At 57.5% G+C, this 13,799-nt stretch overlaps 4 protein-coding genes across 4 annotated transcripts; 2 read left to right on the top strand and 2 right to left on the bottom strand.

The window, feature by feature from the left end:
* Nucleotides 1-109: 109 nt before the first annotated feature.
* On the bottom strand, nt 110-1,719 carry NGA_0481200 (et-dependent rrna methyltransferase spb1; the record flags this gene model as incomplete). Its single annotated transcript, XM_005853796.1, is given in 2 exon segments — nt 110-393; nt 405-1,719. Coding segments are annotated over 2 exon segments (1,599 nt in total), but the record flags the coding sequence as incomplete, so codon positions are not given.
* Nucleotides 1,720-2,436: 717 nt separating this feature from the next.
* Nucleotides 2,437-3,183, top strand: NGA_0481000 (u3 snornp protein utp20; the record flags this gene model as incomplete). The annotated part of the gene is made up of 2 exons (XM_005853794.1): nt 2,437-2,550; nt 2,827-3,183. Coding segments are annotated over exons 1-2 (371 nt in total), but the record flags the coding sequence as incomplete, so codon positions are not given.
* A 5,401-nt stretch (nt 3,184-8,584) lies between these two features.
* Nucleotides 8,585-12,199, top strand: NGA_0480900 (uncharacterized protein; the record flags this gene model as incomplete). The annotated part of the gene is made up of 2 exons (XM_005853793.1): nt 8,585-11,305; nt 11,465-12,199. The coding sequence occupies 2 exons, from the start codon at nt 8,585-8,587 to the stop codon at nt 12,197-12,199; spliced, it is 3,456 nt and encodes a 1,151-aa protein (XP_005853855.1).
* Nucleotides 12,200-12,343: 144 nt separating this feature from the next.
* Nucleotides 12,344-13,471, bottom strand: CHK (choline/ethanolamine kinase; the record flags this gene model as incomplete). Its single annotated transcript, XM_005853795.1, has 1 exon — nt 12,344-13,471. One exon carries the CDS (start codon nt 13,469-13,471, stop codon nt 12,344-12,346), a length of 1,128 nt encoding a protein of 375 aa, XP_005853857.1.
* Between the last annotated feature and the right edge of the window lie 328 nt (nt 13,472-13,799).

The following is a 13,799-nucleotide window of genomic DNA, read 5'->3' on the forward strand; positions in this document are numbered from 1 at the left end:
CCTCCTCCCCGCCCTCCTCCGGCTCGCCTTCCTCTCCCTCCCCGCTCTCCGTGTCGCTCCCCGTCCCATCGCTCTCCTCGTCATCTCCTTCCCTCCTCCCAGTCAACAGGTCCAGGTAACCTCGTAGGTCCCCATCGTAGGTGGCCAGGTCCTCCGAGATCTTTTCCCCCGCCAAGGCCGCCGTGACCGTTTTCTTCCGTTTCCCCGCCCGCGTCCCCTTCAACCTCTCTTCGTTCTTGTTCGACAGGTATGCCTGATAGCTCTCCTCCAGCTCCGCTTCAAGCCTGGCCGTTCGCCTCCTCTCCTCCTCCTCCTCCCCTTTGTCCCCCTTCTCCTTCTCCTCCTCCTCCTCCTCCTCCTCCTCCTCCTCTTCCTCCTCCGGCCCACCCTCCCCTCCCCCTCACCAACCTCCGCAAACTCTCCGTCCCGAATCCTCTTCAGCTCGGCGGCACTCCCGATTGCTTTCAGGGAAAAAATCGACTCATGGTCAGGGAGATCGAACGCGTCGTGGTGCATGCCGTACGCCTGCCGCAGACGCATCCGAGCTGACTTCTCCCGTTCCTTCTTCCGCTCCCTCTTGGTCTTGGCGGCTCGCTCTTCCCGGAGTTTCTGAATCTCAGCCTGGATTTCCTCCTCTTCCTCCTCTGGGCTCCGCCTCCGTGTGTTTTCGGCCAATACGGCAGCGGCCGCCGCGCGAGCCTCTTCCTCCCCCGTCCCTGCCGACGCTCTTCCCTGATGCTCCTTCATCTTCAAGCGCCATTTGAGGAGGGCCTTGAAATCGCTCTTGCCCAACACCTTGAGGTCGGCCAGGCAGCTCTTTACCTCCTCCGTGGTCAGGGGATGTTCGAGGAAGGGCGTGCAGCCCGGGGAGAAGACTACCTCGCTCTGTTCGCTCAAAAACTGGACCGGGTCCTCACTCGCCAAAAACGCCGTGACCGAGGCTTTCCGATGCAACAGCACCCCCGCCTCCCCATCGTACCCAGACCTGTGCCGCTTTTGACGCGCGTACTGGGCGCTGAAAATGCTGATCGCCTTGTCCCCCGAGCCGCCTTCCATCTCTGCGAACACGTAGGCGGGGTCCAGGAGCTTGGGGTCGATCGAATGCGGGGCTTTATACCGGAGACAGAGGACAAAGATCTCCGCGGACTGCTGCCGGGACGAGGAGGGTTTGATGGCCTGGACCGAAGCAAAGAGCTGGTTAAAGACCCACATCAAGGCATTGTAGTCCTGGGAGCGGTAAACTTTGGTCAGAAAGGTGCCTCCGGGGCCCAAGTGGCAGGTGGCCGCGCGCAGGGCAGCCAGGGCAATCTCGTTCTGGACAAAAGCATCCTTGTCGTAGGTAGCCCCCACGTTGGGAGCACCGTCGCATAAAACCACGTCAACGTGCGGATGGGCGCGCATTTCGCGTTTGACCGCCGCCCGACACTCAGGGGTGGTGATATCATGCACTAAAGTCTTGACCTTGGCAATGGGCCGGATAGGAAGCAAGTCCACGCCCAGGATAATGCTGTCGGACGGCATGTGCTTGGCGGCCACCTGACACCAGCCCCCAGGGGCAGCGCACAGGTCTAGACAGACTTTGGCTTTGCTCAAGAAATCATATTTGCGGTTGATTTGTATCAGTTTGAAAGCGGCGCGCGATCGATACCCTTGCTCTTTCGCCAAGTGGTAGTACTTGTCTTTATCGTGCCGCTTTTTGCGCTTCAGATTCTCTTTCATGATGCTCCTGTTGAGATAGCAGTGGCTTAGATTGAGCACATATTTACCTCTTTTCCACCTACGAGCCGGGCGTTACGTAGGTCGCGAATAAATCGCAGGCGAACCCGCCCACTAATGATAAACTGTCAATCCGCCCCGAGTTCATGGACATGCAAAGCGAGCAATGACAAGTCAGGGTGATACGTTGGTTCATTTCAAGATAAAGCTCGGTTGGTCGCAATGTGCCTTGACCACCACTATCTTTCACCGTCACCTCCCCCACTGCCACTCACATCCCAACATGCTTCGTACCCAATCGCGGGTCATCACCTCCAGCAAAGAAAACAAAGCCAGTACTCTCGTTCTCCCACCTCAAGAAGTCTACCTGCATCCATACGGAACAATTACGTGCGTGGACAAACCAAGAAATGCGCTCCCCCGTTTCTCTCCACCAAAAAAGCAGGGGCCAGCCAAGATACTACGGGCGGGCCATATCATCCTCTCCACTACGCGTCTACCGCTTACCACAGTGTCCCATTAGACCTATTCTTCCCATTCCCTTCGGCAGCATACGCTTGCACACACAAAAAGGCCATTAGGAACGATATTCATCCACATTCGTTGGTTTTGGGTCATTTGAGCCATCAAACAGCCCTCGATTAGCGTGACGAACACAAGCACACTGGCAGGAGCGAGGCTAGCTTCATCTCATCCATTCCATTAAACCATCCATCACTCACATTAGGGTGAATGCGGGGACTGAACGAGACAGGTGGACGGAATCGCTTTCGATTTCAAAAGCTCAAAACCCGCATAAAGCAGGGGCAACGTCGCGTAGATGTGGTCCATAAGGTGCGTTATTTGCTTTGTTCATCGTAGGAGCGGCCCTGCCTGCATCTCCTGCATGCCGGTCACCTCTCCATTTTCTTTCCGCGGCAGTCACGTCGAATGTAAATAGTTATATTAAGTGTACATGGGAAAAGCCTGGGCCTCCTTGGTGGCACAGAATCCTAATTGGGGGTCCATATCACATGTCGTGTACTCCAAGGCCCATTCCCCTACCACGTTGACAATATTGACCCTCTGCTTCGTGCATCGTCTCCCAATATTCCATCTTCAGACAAAAAGCCATGACTTTATGTTCGAAAAGAAGGGGCAGTTGGATCCGAAGCCTGAGGCACAGGGCATGGACGTCGTTCAGGGCATATCCCAGGAGGTCATTCCGAAGTCGGGGTGTCTTTTCCACGACCACGTGCAAGGGTATTTGGAGCTCAATACATCTCAAGCGTTTCAGCGCTTGGGTAAGGACCTCGCTCCCCTGTCGAGGAGCTTGCCTGAGGTGATCCACCATCTCCCTGGCATTGTTCGTATCCTGACCGACCGCCTGCGCCACACGTGGGGACCGGCCCATGAGCATGCCCTTTTCCTCGTCGCGGTACTGGCCAAGGAGGTCGGAGCAGAGCTGTATGCAGGGGGGCATTTTGACTCACTTATGGACACCTTGCTGGTCACTTTGGACCCAAGCAACCCTGAGAACACGGCCCGTGTCGTCCAGTCCATGGCACACCTTTTCACCTCTCTCCACCGCCCGATTTTGCGAGACCTGAACGTCTTGAAGCGGTACTACGGTCCGTTGCTGGGACATAGGAAGGTATTTGTGAGGAAATATGCGGCCGAGGCACTGGCGGGGTTATTGCGGCGGTTGGAAGATGAACGATTGTGTAAACACCTGAAGGGAGTGGTCAAGGCGGCGACGACGGCCATGGCCTCGCAGGGGAGCCTCAGACAAGAGGAAAGAAGGGGGGCCTCTCGAAAGCCGAAAGATTCCGGCCTAATAAAGAATGGTGCGGAGCGGCGGGGGGCAGATTTAATGGATGGCATGGCTCTGCTGATATTTTATATCACTCGCGGGGTGCAATCCCAGGGGCAACTGCATTCGAAGGCCGTGCCCGTCGTGCGAGCGCTTCTCCAGCAGGAGGCCCATGGCGAGGACGATGTTCTGGGTCAGGTCCATAGGAAAGTGGTGGAGGGGGTGCTGGTATATCTGACCCCCCACCTCAAGCCAGCGCAGACAGCGCCCTTGTGGAAGGAGGCTCTGGACGCCCTGGCTGCCGCCCCGCGGGAAGAGAGTGGCGACAGGAATGGCCTGGAGCGTACGGTGCATGTGCTTGTGGTTTTATTACGCTATCGGAAGGGATGGTTATTGAGTGATAGGGAGGTGAGGCAAGCCTTCCTGGGAGCTTTGAATGAGGCGGTGGTGGAGCACACGACCCCGCCCGAGGCCTTCGCTTTTGCTCGTGAAGCGACGAAAGCCGAGCTAGTCCTTCTGATCTCAGCCCTATGGGACTGGCTGGATATGCGCCGACAAGGGTCCCACCATGCTCCGACTGCAGAGGAAACGGCGACGGAAGAGGCGTTGGTGGAAGCCACGACCGCGTTGTTAGGACCAGAGAGTAGCGGGGATCCCGCCGTGGTCGGGGAACTGGCGTCGAAGGTTCTGCGTCTCGGCGGGTGCATGGACGATCCTGATTCGCAAACACTGGTGGTAAATGCCTGTCTTGCCCGTGCGGTCATGCCCACGTGCCCGCTGGCCTCCTGGGTGGGCTTGTTGAATAGTTTGGTGGGAGAAAAACCGGACATTTTGCGACGCGGAGATCCAACGCGGGTCGCAGACTTGGGACGCGATCTGATAGGTCGAATCGAGAAGAAGAATGAATCGGAGGATACATCGCTGAGCGAACAGATGTTTGCCTTGCGTTGCCTTCCTTCGGTTCTGCGGGCCGCTGGACGTGGTCGTTCCCCCTCTGACTTATCGTTGCGCGCGCACGCCCTAGGGGCGGTGGAAACGTTAGTGAACGACCCACAGGCGGAAGAGATCTTGGCAAGCCAAGCGGCCATGGCTTTAATAGAACTATGGGAAGCGGACAGAGACTCCTCCGGTGCCCAGGAAATGAGCTCGGCAACCGAGAAGGTGGCTGGCGGGAAGGAAAAAAGCCCGAGGAAGCCGCATCCACTGCCAGGCACACAACCATCGGCAGAAAGACAGGGATTGGCGGCATCTATGTGGAAACAACTGCAAGCCTCGCCGTCCTTATTGGGGACAATTCGAGCCCTAACCGCATTACTCGCGAGCGACGACTCACTGCTGCCTGCATTGCCCCTTGAAGAAGCTTTGCTGCTCCTGAGTAGCAATTTGCACTCCCCTTCCCACCTCTTACGTCTCTCCACCCTGCGTCTGATGGTCCTTATGCCACAGCTCTCCTTTCGAGAGGCTGGTGCAAAGAAAGGTGACGCCAACACCCGCAGCAATACCAACAACGAGGAATCCTCCTTCGTGGGACCGTGCCGCGCGCTTGCCACATGCTTGGAGCTCGAAGCTGCGTCCGTGTCGATAAGCGCCGAGCGTACCTTTGGCGTGCTGCTGAACCGCATTGAAGTGTGGGCAAATTCGGGGCGTCTACCAGGTCCATATATAGGGCCACTTGCCAGCCATTGCCTTGGCTTGCTGCATGTACGATTCGCCGAGTTGTGGCAGTTGACAGCGAGGACATTTGCGGCCCTCTCCTCAGCATGTCGGCGCGCAGAGGAGACACATGCAATTTGGGGACATGTCGTGGCTACAATGGCCGAGGTGGACTCGCGCCTGGTGGCAATGAAAGGAAAGGAAAGCACAGGAAACAGCGGGGAGGAGGGTGCGGAAGGAAATGAAAATGACCAGGAGGGAAAGCGAGGGATGGACCTGCTGCTGCGAAGGTTGGGAGGCAACCTCTGGGCTGTCTCCAATCTTCCACCGTCGGAGGAGATTCGGACCGCCTCTTTCTTGTTAGGGGATGGGACATTAGGCTCGAGTGGAGAGGATATCGGGGGAGGGCAAGCATCAAAGCTTGGTTCTACGGACCCGCTGACGTCTTTGTCATGGGTCTTCGATTTCATCACACGCTCCCCGACGTTGCTAAGCCGCAAATCCGACGAGCTGTCCTCATTATTCGTGGGGTTTTTGCTGCATCAGTACTTCGCCATGTACGTGGATGACCCAGCGTCTTTGGAACTCAAGGGAGAACTGGCGAGATTCCTGAAAGAGCAGATGGAGCTTCAAACACACACGCACAAAGAGGCAACATCATCCGCGTCTGTGGTCTTTGTCACTGCCGCTTCTGCAGCCAAAACGTCTGATCTGTTGACTCCGGCGCGGTTGTCCAGTGCCAAAGCTGCGAGAGGCAAGCTCCTGGCATATTTGAGACTCTTTGCGGTAGGAGGCATTCCTAGGGGCGGAGATGGGAGAGCACTTTTGCTCCGTATTTTCGTCACTTTCTTGTCACGTCCTGACAATGCTGTGGTCGTTGCTACCCTCGACTGCTTGATCAACGCCAAACTGCCTTATCTGACGCCGTATGCAACTACTTGTAAAGCCTTGTTGAAAGACATACATCTACGAGATGAATTGGTCCGCTTTAGCCTGACTAAGGACATTCAATCGGAACATCGGGCAGAGTTTGTGCCTCTCTTGATTCGTCTTCTGTTTGGCCGTTTCCTGGCCAAAGCCTCACGAGCGCGCACTCGCACGTCCAAAGATAGTCCAGCGGCTCGGCGCACGGCGATCGTGTCGTTCATGGCGGGTGCGCAGGGCGAGACTGAGTTCCGTGAATTTGTGCACTTGATGCTGCGACCTTTCCTGGTGGATGCGACAGCGTCTTTCGACACCAAAAATAATCTCGACGTGATAGCTGCCTCGGCAGGAAGGCGTCTGGGGTTCTTGCACCTGCTGAGCAGTGTCATTCGACAGATGGGCTTCCATGTCCTGCCGTTCGTCGGTACTTTTGTGGAGGTGACGCTGCGGCTGCTGGGCGAGGGGTACCGAGACGCGTCGGCGGTCCACAATGCGAGGGAGGGCGACGAGGATGGAGAAAATGAATGGCACGGCGTGGGAGGGGATGACGACGACTCGCGGGATGGCAGGGATGGCGGGCAGGAACGAGGGGACGAGGACGAGGAGAATGAGGTGGAGGACGGCGATATCCAAGTGCGCCGGGGGCATACCCAAGGTTCTTTGCGCCTGTTGTCGACGCGTGTCATTTCAGAGCTCTTCGACCAGTACGCTGAGTCTTTTGACTTCACCTCCATCGCCCCCCGCCTCTGGACTGTCCTCGGTCCTAGCGTCTCACGCCTGCCTGCTATGTGTTCAGGAGCCCGCCAGCCCCCCGCTTTGCTGGACCTGCTGTTAACTTTGACGCAGCACGACGCGCTTCTGCCGATATACATCGCATTTGAGGCGACATTGACGCCCACCCTTTTGGCCTGTCTTTCTTCAGGACAAGCGCCGCCCGCCACGGTCGCAGGACCCATCTTGAGCATCATGGAACGGCTTTGCGAGCACGACGGTGCTTCCCATCTCCTCTCGCACTTGCCGGCTTTAGTGAAACATATCACAGAGCGCCTCGAAAAGGTGCATGCTGCCACCAACAACAACGATTCCCTCCTGGAGCGCTCTTTGGATCTTCTCTGTAACATCAGTCAGCTGGCAGCCAGAAACCGAGCCCGCGCAGGAGGAGAGGAGGGCATGGTCGCTACCCCTGCCACTGTCGAAGACGCCACCCTCTCTTCCCTTTTTGGCTTCCTCCTCCCTCGCCTCAAATCTCCGCGTCTTCTCCGTGCGCCCACCAAAGCCCTTGTCCTGGGGGCCTATGGGGCTCTTGTTCCTCACATGGCCTCGCCGAGGCGCGACGTCGTGCAGCTCTCCAAGCTGCTCGGACCGGCCGGCCTCGGCCCAGTGGGGTTCGAACCAACGGGTCCTTTGCGTCAACCCTTGGTCGTCGCCTTGGCCGCGATGGCAGACGCACATGGAGACATGCAAGACTTGCGGCCGGTCATGGAAATGATACACCTCTTGAACACCCCCGACGAGGAGGGCTTGGAGGGTCGCAACCTGGACGTGGTCATGCCGGCATGGACTCGCTTGGCAGAGCCGGAGCTGTGGGCGCGTCTGATGGCCGAAACGGGGGGGTCCGGCCTGGCACTACTCCCCTTGGTAGCCCATGCGTTGTCGTGTCTGCACGATGGAGAGGTCGTGGTCCGAGTGGCGGCTGGCGCAAGCCTCCGCGCGCTGGTCGCGGCCGCGGGGCAGGGGACAGAGAAAGAATGGCTGTGGCTGCTGCAGGCGGGATTGTTGCCATCGGTGCGCGCTGGTATGGACCAAGCAAAAGATACTGTACGGCAGGGGTATGTGCAGGTGATGGCAGCACTGGTTCGAAGTGCAGGCACGCTGAGGACTCGGACGCCGACTCGGGGTGAGAAACGGACGGAGGCCCCATCCTGGATCTCGGCGCACGCCTTGGTCTTTCACGGGGATCTCGCATGCTTGGTACGGGAGACAGACGCAGAAGCCGACTTTTTCCAGAATATCATCCACATCCAAGTCCACCGTCGAGCACGGGCCTTGCAACGCCTGACAAAACTGTTGAAGGAAAGTGACGACGAGACTGTCAAATTGGAAGAGGCAGGGCTGGAAAATACACTGATCTTGACGCCAGCTCTGTCATCCTCTTCTCTGGTTCATGTCCTCCTCCCCCTCGCCTCGCAACCCGTGCTTTCCGTGGACCGAACAATCCAAGTCAAAGCGCCGGATCCCACCCTGCTCCATGAATCCATATTGGCAACGGCCGCTGTGGCTCGTCGTTTGTCTTGGTCACACTACAACGGGTTGTTTCGACGGTTTTTGCGAGAGATCAGTTTAGTAGACCTGACTCCTGTAGGCCAAAGCCCAGCGTCGCGGGAGAGAGCCCTGGTCAACGGCCTGTGCCACGTCTTGGACGTTTTCCACTTTCCTCTGACCCCTCCATCTTCCTCAGCGGACCAAGATGAGAAAGGATCGACCGACGCGGTGTCGACGATGGCCGATAGCGAGATGGGTGGGGCAATGCAGAATGGAAGGGAGGACAAGGGAGGCGGGAAGGCGGAGGACGAGGCAGAGGGTGTGAGAGAGAGATCCATCTCCAATCCGCCCACGGATGCGCTCAAAAAAGACGTGATTTGGCGCGCTGTCACAACACAGCTGCTTCCTAGCCTACGCGGACTACTTCTCAAGGACAGCAAGGACAAGGAGGGAGGGAAGCAGAAAGTCCTGCGTGCGCCCATGGCCCTCGCCCTCCTGAAACTCATCAAGATGCTTCCCCGGACCAGCTACGAGCAGGAATTGACGCGGCTCTTTATGTCGGTCTGCGGAACTCTCCGTAGTCGTGACTCGAACGTCCGCGATGCCGCCAGGGAGGTCCTTGCCAAGATGGCCCAAGACCTGGGACCGACCTACTTAGGCATGATCATCAAAGAGCTTAAGGGGGCGCTGCGGGAAGGCTACATGCTGCATATTCGTATCTTTACGCTGCACACGGTCCTACGCTCCTTGGAGGAGGTGTACAAACCTCCTCTCGATGCTCCGTCCCTGCCAGTACCTCGTGCCAGCTTGGCAGCGGGCCCCTCCCCTGAGACGAGCTCTTACGGCAATGGGAGCGACAGCAATGCCCACGCCCTGCGGCCTCCCTTGGATGCCTGCTTGACCGAAATTGTGGCGCTCTTGACCGAAGACTTGTTCGGGGAGGCAGCGGGGGCGAAAGAGGCGGAGGCGGAGGTGAAAAGCGCAACCATCAAAGAGGCCAAGGGGCAGAAGGCACTGGACGGGCTAGAAATCCTCTCGCGCCTCTTGCTTTTCCGGCCCACCTATGCCGTGGCTTGTCCTGAGGACCCGGGGGCTCTTTCGTCCGTCCATGCCCTGGTCAAGCCATTCCTACTGCAGCTGCACGACTCGGAATCCCCCCGTATGCACGGACGCGTCAACGAAGCCCTTCAACGGGTGGTGGCTGGGCTGTCTGTGAATCCCAGCCTGAAGGCAGAAGAGGTCTTATTGTACGTGTACGGCTTGATTTCTCCCTTCGTCCTGAGCGAGGACGAGGACGAGGAGGAGAGTGGCGGGCTGGACGGGCAAGAGCCGGAGGCGGAGGCCAGTGAGAGCGAGGTTGATGAGGAAGATGATCTGCAGGTGATTGGAAAAGCAGCAGTGAAGGCGACGGAAGCTCCGAAGCCAGACCTGCATCGGCCCAAGAAGGAGGTGCCAAGCTGGCTGCCCGTGGACGGGACGCTTAAGCTAGCAGTGGAAGCCAAGCAAGTCCAGCGGATGGCTGCAAGGGAGGAAATCCGCGTTTTGGATGGAAAGAATGCCCCGAAGCTCACAGGCTGGGGCCGACACGGTACCAAAGCACGGCGTGCCGAGGGCGGCATGTTCGGTTCTCCGGCAGCCTTGGCGGCGGGAGTCTTGGGCTTGCGCTTGTTGCATTCGTATCTGAAACGACTGGGACAGCCCTCTGAGGAGCTCATTCCCGTTTTAGACCCCTACGTAGGTCTTCTTGCCCGCTGTGTCCGCCGAAGAGTGAACGATAGCATCGTTCTTCTCTCGCTCAAATGCCTCGCTCTTATGCTCCGACACCTATCCTCGCTACCGTCCTTGACATTCTTGACGCCACGTCTTGTTCGCTCTTCGCTCAGTCTTCTCAGCATGGCCGGAGGGCCTGCAAACTCCCGGGACGAGATTGTGCAGTCTTGCTTGAGAATCCTCACCATCCTGATTGCGGCCTCGGGGAACAGCATTGAAGACGACGCGCCGCTGGGACCACTGGGCCTCACTCAGCCGGAAAAACGGCCGTCGCTCCCGATCCCCACCAAGAGCCTCGGCGCCCTCGTCTGTTTGCTCCGTGCTGCCGCTTTGGATTACGACCATGTCAACGCACCTTTCGCGCTCGTCCGGGCTTTAGTCGCTCGTCGGGCCATGGTCCCTGAGATGTACGACCTGATGGAGCAAATGCTGGGAATCGCGGTGACTTCCCGTCGGCCGACAGTCCGGCAAATGGGCGGTCAAATCATTGTCTCCTTCCTCTTGCACTACCCCCTCAGCTCAGTCAAGGTCGCGGGGTTTCTGCAACAGGCAGTGCGGAACCTGGACTATGAATATGCGGAAGGTCGAATGGCCGCCTTCGGTCTTTTGCAAACTTTAATCATGAAACTGCAGGTGTCCATGTTAAACGAGCACGCTCAGGTGGTGTTTTTCCCCATGGTCCTGCGTTTGGTGAATGACCCTTGTCCCAAGACGAGGGCAGCCGCGGCAGATGCCATAAGTGCGCTGCTGCGCCGGGTCTCAGGAGATGTGTTCAACACCTTGCTTGATTACCAATGTCGGTGGATGCGAATGCACGTGGAGAATGAAGGGCTCGCACGTGCGGCAGCGCAGGCAGTGGGGCTGTTCGTGGACAGCCGACCCGATTTGTTCAAGCGGGGAGGGGAGGACGGTCTAGGCATGGAGCTCTTGCTCCTTTTTTCTGACACCTTGGCCTCGGTGGAAAAGCGAGGGCCCGTACCAGACGTGCAGGCGGATGGCTTGGAGAGCCCCCATGAGCGAGAGGGGGAGGCAGCCTTGGGGTGGGAGATGGCATACCACTGCCTCGGGACGATAAGCAGGATTTATGCGAGGCTCCCTGGCATGGTGGAGAGCTTTTTGCACGGCTTTCCCGAGGGAATGACGCTCTTGTCCGCCACGTCAGAGATTTTGTGCTACCGTCACGCCTGGGTGCGCCTGGCTGCCTCGCGTGTAATCGGTCAATATTTGGATCGACGCGCGACGGGAGGAAAGACGAGGACGCTGATTACTGGGACTCAGCTAAGGTCCTCACCATTTCTGTCCGATCCCGCCCATTGTGCAGCCTTGGCTAGGCGTTTATGCGTGCAGATCGACCGCCCTTCTTTAGCTCCAGAATTGAGCCTGCGCGCAGTCAAGAGCTTGGTATTTCTCACCTCAGCCATGGTGCATACAGAGCTGGAGCTTGAACATGGAGGAGGGAGCCCCGTGCGGGCGGACGCAGCCCTAGAGGGGGAAGAGGAAGACGTGGGTGGCGGGGAGTCTGAGGTCGGCGTCCAGGAAAAAGGGGACGCACCCAAAGATTTACTCTCGTGGATCTTTCATCGGCTTTCGTACATGGCACGACGCAAGGGAGAGGATCGGCGTTGCGCGGTTTTCCAGTTCTTTGCCGCCGTGACCACATTGGAGGGCCAGGCCGTGGTCGAAAGGTTCCTTCCGCACATGCTGTCTCCATTGTACAGGGCGACCAGTGACGGACAAGCGGAAGCGAGCGCCCACGGGAACGACGCAGTGGAGTTGGCGAAAGAGGTGACCGCGTTGATCGAAGAGAAAGCGGGAGCCACGGCGTTCCTGAAGGCGTTCTCTGATGTACAGAAACAGGCGACACAGAAAAGGGCGAGCCGGAAACAAGCGCGGGCGGTGGAAGCAATCACAGACCCTGGGGCGGCGGCCCAACGAAAACTGGCAAAGAACGTCATGAAACGGGAAACAATCAAGAGGAAGAAAGGGAAGTACCGAGAAATTCGGGGGGGAGCGCCGCCCGGAGAAAGGGCCTCGAAGAGACAGCGCTCGGTGGGAGAGGGAAACAAGGATGAGGGCATGTAATTATTAAAACCAAATCGCGTAAAGTGGCAGAAAATAGGAAACGAAATGGCAGTACACATGCGGGGTCTCCCCCATACCGGCGTTGGGCCTCTCGTTTCCTTGGGGCTCTTCCATCTCTTCTCCCATTCTTTTTACATACAGCTTTTAAGACCCTTGTTGCCTCTGGTGTCTTCTCATCCCTTCAAAATACGCCGCCAGCCGCTGCTGTGCATAGCTCACTGACTCAAACTCGGAGGTGGACATCTTCGATTGGATCAGACCCCACATGCCCCAGAGCAAATGTGATGCTAAAGCGAACTCATTCATTTCAATGACCAGCGCTTCGATTGCCTCCCCTTGTGCTCCACTTCCCAGGTAAGCGCGCGCGATATGCTTTTGCTCCTCGGTCGTAGGGTAGTGTGAAGAAAAATCAAGTTCGCAGGGGTGGGGGCTTTGGAAGTCACTGGCCCACTCGCAGAGAAGATTACCCAGGTCAAAGCCACGGTAATTCCATCCAGCATATTCAAGATCGATGAAAACGATATCGTCGCCTGCTACTGGGCCAAGGGCTGGCGTGGTCGCTGCGCAACCAGCGTTGGAATGGCAGCCAGCGATCTCGCTCTCTGTCCCCTCCGAGGTACCTTGTCCAGGGGTCTCCAGCTTTGTGGGGCGCAGGAGGATGTTCAAGTGGTTGACATCATTATGGCAGAGGCATACTGGGCTTGAGACGGCAAGCAAACGGGCTTCGAGCCGATCGACCTCTCCTTCCAGGGATGCAACGTCGATGCCTCCCCAGGCACTGCCACACACAGATCTCGCTTTCGTCGCCCACGCGCGAAGCTGAGCGATTAAAGGTGGAATGGTTGGCTTTGGCAAGCCCTTGACGTCTGCAATACTATGAAATGCCCGAAGCTGTCTGGCTATCAGGGCCGAGAAGGCGCCGGACCGGAACTGTTTGGCACTCAGCGGTTGACCAGGTACGAATTCTTCGATGCGACCCTCGGAAAATGTCGCAAGAAGTTTTGGGCATAGTCCCTGTGACGAGACAGCACGATAGATCAGTGCTTCTTGTTGTCGATCGATAAAGACCTCAGTTCCATAACCGAAAAGGCGTAAGAGGAAGTCCCGCGTTCCCCCCCTCGCCGTGGCTCCCGTGTGGCTCACGCGATAGACACGATTTGTGTTGCCTCCAGAAATGGCACACACGCTTATATTTTCCTCACTCTCCACATTCAAAAGCCCCACATCTCGTAAAATGGCGGCAACCATCGCAGGTGTAGGCTGATCTGTCATTGTCAAGTTGGGGCTGGTGGGGAGGTTAGAACGGTCAGAGTAATGCCAGACGCCCCCCTATCAGAGTTGATCTGGCTGTAATGGCAGCAGTGCCCCGCAGAAGACAGCCTACATTTTCCCAGAAAGATAACATGAAAGTGGTGTCAATGCTTGCGAGGGCGTTGAAGAATGCGACCTCAGGCAGCCCCGGGTAGAGTCATAGTTTTGCGCGATACTGCGGCGAGTGACGTCCATTGCACAGGTCATCCCGCGCAAATGTAATATATATTTTATCTCCCAAAACCCATTTCCTTCATTTCTATGTCGGTCGAAAATGCAGAATAGGAGG

Source organism: Nannochloropsis gaditana (genome assembly GCF_000240725.1).
Source record: "Nannochloropsis gaditana CCMP526 unplaced genomic scaffold scaffold737, whole genome shotgun sequence".
In the NCBI taxonomy this organism is placed as follows: Eukaryota; class Eustigmatophyceae; order Eustigmatales; family Monodopsidaceae; genus Microchloropsis; species Microchloropsis gaditana.